Raw genomic sequence first — 4,088 nt, forward strand, 5'->3', positions numbered from 1 at the left:
GCCAGAGCCTGGAATAGGCTTCCCAGAGAGGTGGTGCTCTCACCTTCCCTGGAAATCTTCAAGAGGAGACTGGATAGGCACCTGGCTGGGTTCTTGTGACCCCTGCCACCCCTGGTGCTCCTTCCTGCCCATGGAGGGGGTTGGACTAGATGATCTGTCTAGGTCCCTTCTGACTCACTGAGTGTTTCTGACCTTATTGAACATTGTTTCACAGACGAAGTTAAATGAAAAGCAACCACAAACCAAATGAAATCCAAATTATGTACAATGCAATGTGTTGAGAAACACTTTGAGCTTCTAAAATGGCTCTGGAAGTGATGCAGGTTTAAAAATAAGAATGGGGAATATCAGTCATAAGTTCTTCTTAAACCTGAATCAGGTCTGTCAAAGACTTCTGGAGCAGGAATGTCCTTCCTAGGACTTTCCTCTTCAGGGATGGGGAGGTTGGTTCCTGAAAGGCAGAGGTGACTGGCCCTTAGCAGGAATATAATCTGAAGAATTTAATGACCTGTTGGCTGTTTACTGTGGGAAGGAAGTTTACTGTAACTCCGCCCTACCAGCAGGTGCGTATGGATGTTATGTTGTTTTATTTCTAAGTGAAGATTCTGCCAAGTGAAAATGGAAAATAAAAACTAAACTAAAAAGGATACTTCACCATAAATACAAAACAATGCTTTATTTCCCTTTCCAGCCGGATGTTTTGATTATATCATTCTTCAATACTGAAGAGCATGGCCTTTTGCTGCAGGATAGCTTTCCATTGCCTGTAGCCTACCAGTCTCTTCTGGGCATGGAGGTACCACACTATTACTTTGCAAAAAAGGTAAGAAATCACAGATAAATAGGGCATCCTGTGGAGTAACTACCCCTCCCATATACTGGGAACTTTTACTACACTAAAGGTCAAACAGAGCTTGGAGTAAGCAGGTGCAGCTCCAGTGCTGGTCTCTGGATCATATTTACCAGTGACATAACAGCAATAACAATATAAGTGCATTTGAAAATGTAATAAAATTTGTACGGATCTGGCACTGGGTGGGAGCATAAAGTTCAATGTACAAGCAGATGTAATGAAGTGGGTATAAGCAGAAGTAACCAAAAAAATGTAAAATAATCTTTGGCTTCTCTTTAATTTATGCCGCCCCCCCCCAAATCTCTAATACTTTTGAGAGGTGAGATTGAGGTCCGAGTATCAAATTTAATTCTGGCATAGGAGGGAACCATTTCTGTTGTCTTCAATAGGAACTAAAACCCATTTACATTAGGAGTAAAATAATCCCCCACAGAACAACAAATGGCATGTTCACGGGTTAAAGGCAAGATAAATTTGCGACTTGTAGACTAACTAAGTGAGAGATGTATAGCATAAGCTCTCTTGAGTCCTAGTTCAGTTCATCAGATGCTGTCTGATTGCCTTATTAATGCAAGTTACAGGCAAGCATCTTATTACCTTTGGAAAGATTAGATGTGGTTAATAACTTAAAAGGGTTAAACAAGAAACCTGCACTTAGACTCTTCAGTGTTTTCAGTGTTTAGATTTACATCTGAGTTTTGTAAGATTGTCCAGTTATCTAATAAATAGATGCTGACAACCTTCCCAAGCAAAATTGGCTTTTGTTTGGATTACACCTTTTTTCTTTCCATCATTTGCATGGGCAAAAAAAGAGCTGCTGCATTCCACTGAGCTTTCTATCATAATTTCCCCCTTGTGACTCTTCATGTTTCATGTTACTTAAATATTATCTCTCTCTCTTCCTATTTTCCTTCTTTTTTGGTTTTTGCTGACATTAGTTGTTCTTTCGGAGAGGATGTGTCTATAAGCCTGTCGTAAGTAATGTATAACCATGCTCTTCCATGTGACTTCTTTCATTTGCTACTTCCCCTTTGCTAGTAGGTGCCTTGTCTTTTACTAATTAGTTTTGTAGACTAACTAAATGAGTGCCTTGCCTTTTACCAGTTAATTTATTGACTTATTCACATAGTAAACTTAGTGCAGCCATGTGAACAAAAGCTATTTTCAGTAAAGTCCAATTGACCCAACAAAATTGTTTTGATTGGACTGAACTTCTGCCCATGATTCCTCCTCTTCACTAATGTGTTTCCTCTCCTGGATCCAGAGCCTGGGTTGGACCTGCTGTTACAATTTGGTGGTAGTGGTATCTAAAACTCACTTGCCTTTCTGGTTTCTTGTGTCTTTCTGGTTCTTAGTTTAGCTAACATTTTAGATCTTTTAGTAATATGCAGATTTACATGTACTGTAACTTAACTTTTAGATTAACTCCCCTATATCCTAATATCTCTTCTCACACACCACATGCCTACAGATGTGATGAGAACCTTGTTTTTTGGAAGGCAGAATGCAGGGGAAAAAAAGACTTCTCCAGAGTCATTGGCCCATTGTGTGATGCAGGACAAATTCTCCTGGAAACCTGAGTGTCCATGAAGTGTGGCATCTCAGTAGACAGATTGGGTGAAACAACAGGAGGAACCTCCTGGTATGGCAGGACAGTAACAAGGCTAGGCCCCAGATCTGTGCAAGTGCAGCAGTAAGACTTTTACTACTTTAATTCTTTACATACCTTCTTTGCTTGAATCCAAGACGAGGTTTTTCCCTCCATTCAACATGGAGAAGAAAGCTCCTCATCTTGGATTTGAGAAGAAGGGGGCAGGTGGCACTACTCTAGTTCCAGGCACAGCCATGCTGCCTCTGCCCTCACCCCACTAACCCCACTGGCTGCCCCATGCTACCTCAGCTTCACACTGCTATTGACCCTGCTTTCACCTGCCTTCTCCCACTCTGGCCCCATAGCTGCCATTTACCCAGTCATGGCTTTGGCTTCAGCCTCACTTTAGCCTTGGGCATGGGACATATGTTGGCTGTGGCCTCTTCTGGTCAGGAATTAGCAGTTGTGGTAGTGGCAGCTCTGGTCCTAGCCCCCAGATTGGAGCCAGACCCAGGACCAGAGCTTCTCCCTGCTGCCTCTGCCCCTACCACCTCTGGCCTCCCTCACCACCTGCCTGCCTGCCCCAGTTCTTTCCCCACCACTGCCACTTACCTGGAGTTGTGCCTCTGAATCTGGCCCTACTCCAGCCCAGAGCATGGAGCATATGTTGACTCCAGCACCTGCCTGGCCAGGAAACAGTAGTGGTGACAGGTCCAACCCTGGCTCTGGATCCAGCTCAAGAGTTGTCACTGGATCTGCTATTGCCACCACTGCTTCCTGGCTGAGCAGGGGGCCAGAGCTAGCATGTGATCTGGGCCAGAGCCATGACTTAAGGTGGAGGCAGCATGGGAAGGCAAGCAAGGGGGGAAGCAAGAGGAGGGCAGACACTGGAGAGTGCAGGTATAGCAGGGTGCTGGCACTGCAGCAGAGGGGACAGGTAGTAGGGGGAGAAGGTGCCAGGAGGTACAGGCATTGTAGGGGCAAGGGGGGCAGATGCCACAAGGTGCAGGTCTGGTGGGGACAGACAATAGGGGGGCAAGGGGTAAAGGGGATAGGGTGCAAGGTATGGGGTAGGCTGCTTAATTCCTCTGTCGCTTGCCCTCCTGTTGCTTGTCCTGTTGCTGCTGCTTTCCCTGTTGCAGCAGTAGGGAGACAAATTTAAGAAGACCCTCCAATAATTACACTTCATACATGGGAAAATTTATAACAAACTTACACATTTTCCATGTGTAGAATCTAATTATTATTGGTCATCTTTAAATTCAAGTAATCTTGGATTTGGGTAAGTACAATAATTTCCTATAAATAATGAACTGTTTCTACATCGCAAACATATTCAAGGTACTACAGACTAGGGCTGTGTGAAGCTTTAGGTGCTGATTCGATTTGGAGGAGATTTGGCCTGATTCAGTGGCTGAATCTCTGAATCCGAATTGAATCAGGAAACCAATTTAAAAGGTCCAAATTGCCAAAGCTCTCCAAATCTATTCAGAGATCTTTGAATCAATTTCAGGCAGTCCCTGCTTGCTGCAACAGGAAGCTGGACCTGGACTTCATGCTGGTAAATATGGGGTAGGGAAGGGAGAGTTGGGGGAGGGGACTATGGGAGATCCCTGACAGGCCTCATCCCCTGCCTGCTCCCCC

At 44.5% G+C, this 4,088-nt stretch overlaps 1 protein-coding gene across 2 annotated transcripts in view; it reads left to right on the forward strand.

Moving 5' to 3' along the window:
- The window catches only part of IFT140 (intraflagellar transport 140), a 167,701-nt gene that overhangs the window by 85,254 nt on the left and 78,359 nt on the right, over nt 1-4,088 (forward strand). For both annotated transcript variants that reach the window (XM_019539922.1, XM_019539923.1), the window contains exon 17: nt 692-823. In XM_019539922.1, the coding sequence (XP_019395467.1) occupies nt 692-823 (132 nt within the window). The remainder of the gene's footprint in view (nt 1-691; nt 824-4,088) is intronic.

The sequence above is a fragment of the Crocodylus porosus genome, unplaced genomic scaffold (assembly GCF_001723895.1).
Source record: "Crocodylus porosus isolate Cpor-Errol unplaced genomic scaffold, CroPor_comp1, whole genome shotgun sequence".
In the NCBI taxonomy this organism is placed as follows: Eukaryota; Metazoa; Chordata; order Crocodylia; family Crocodylidae; genus Crocodylus; species Crocodylus porosus.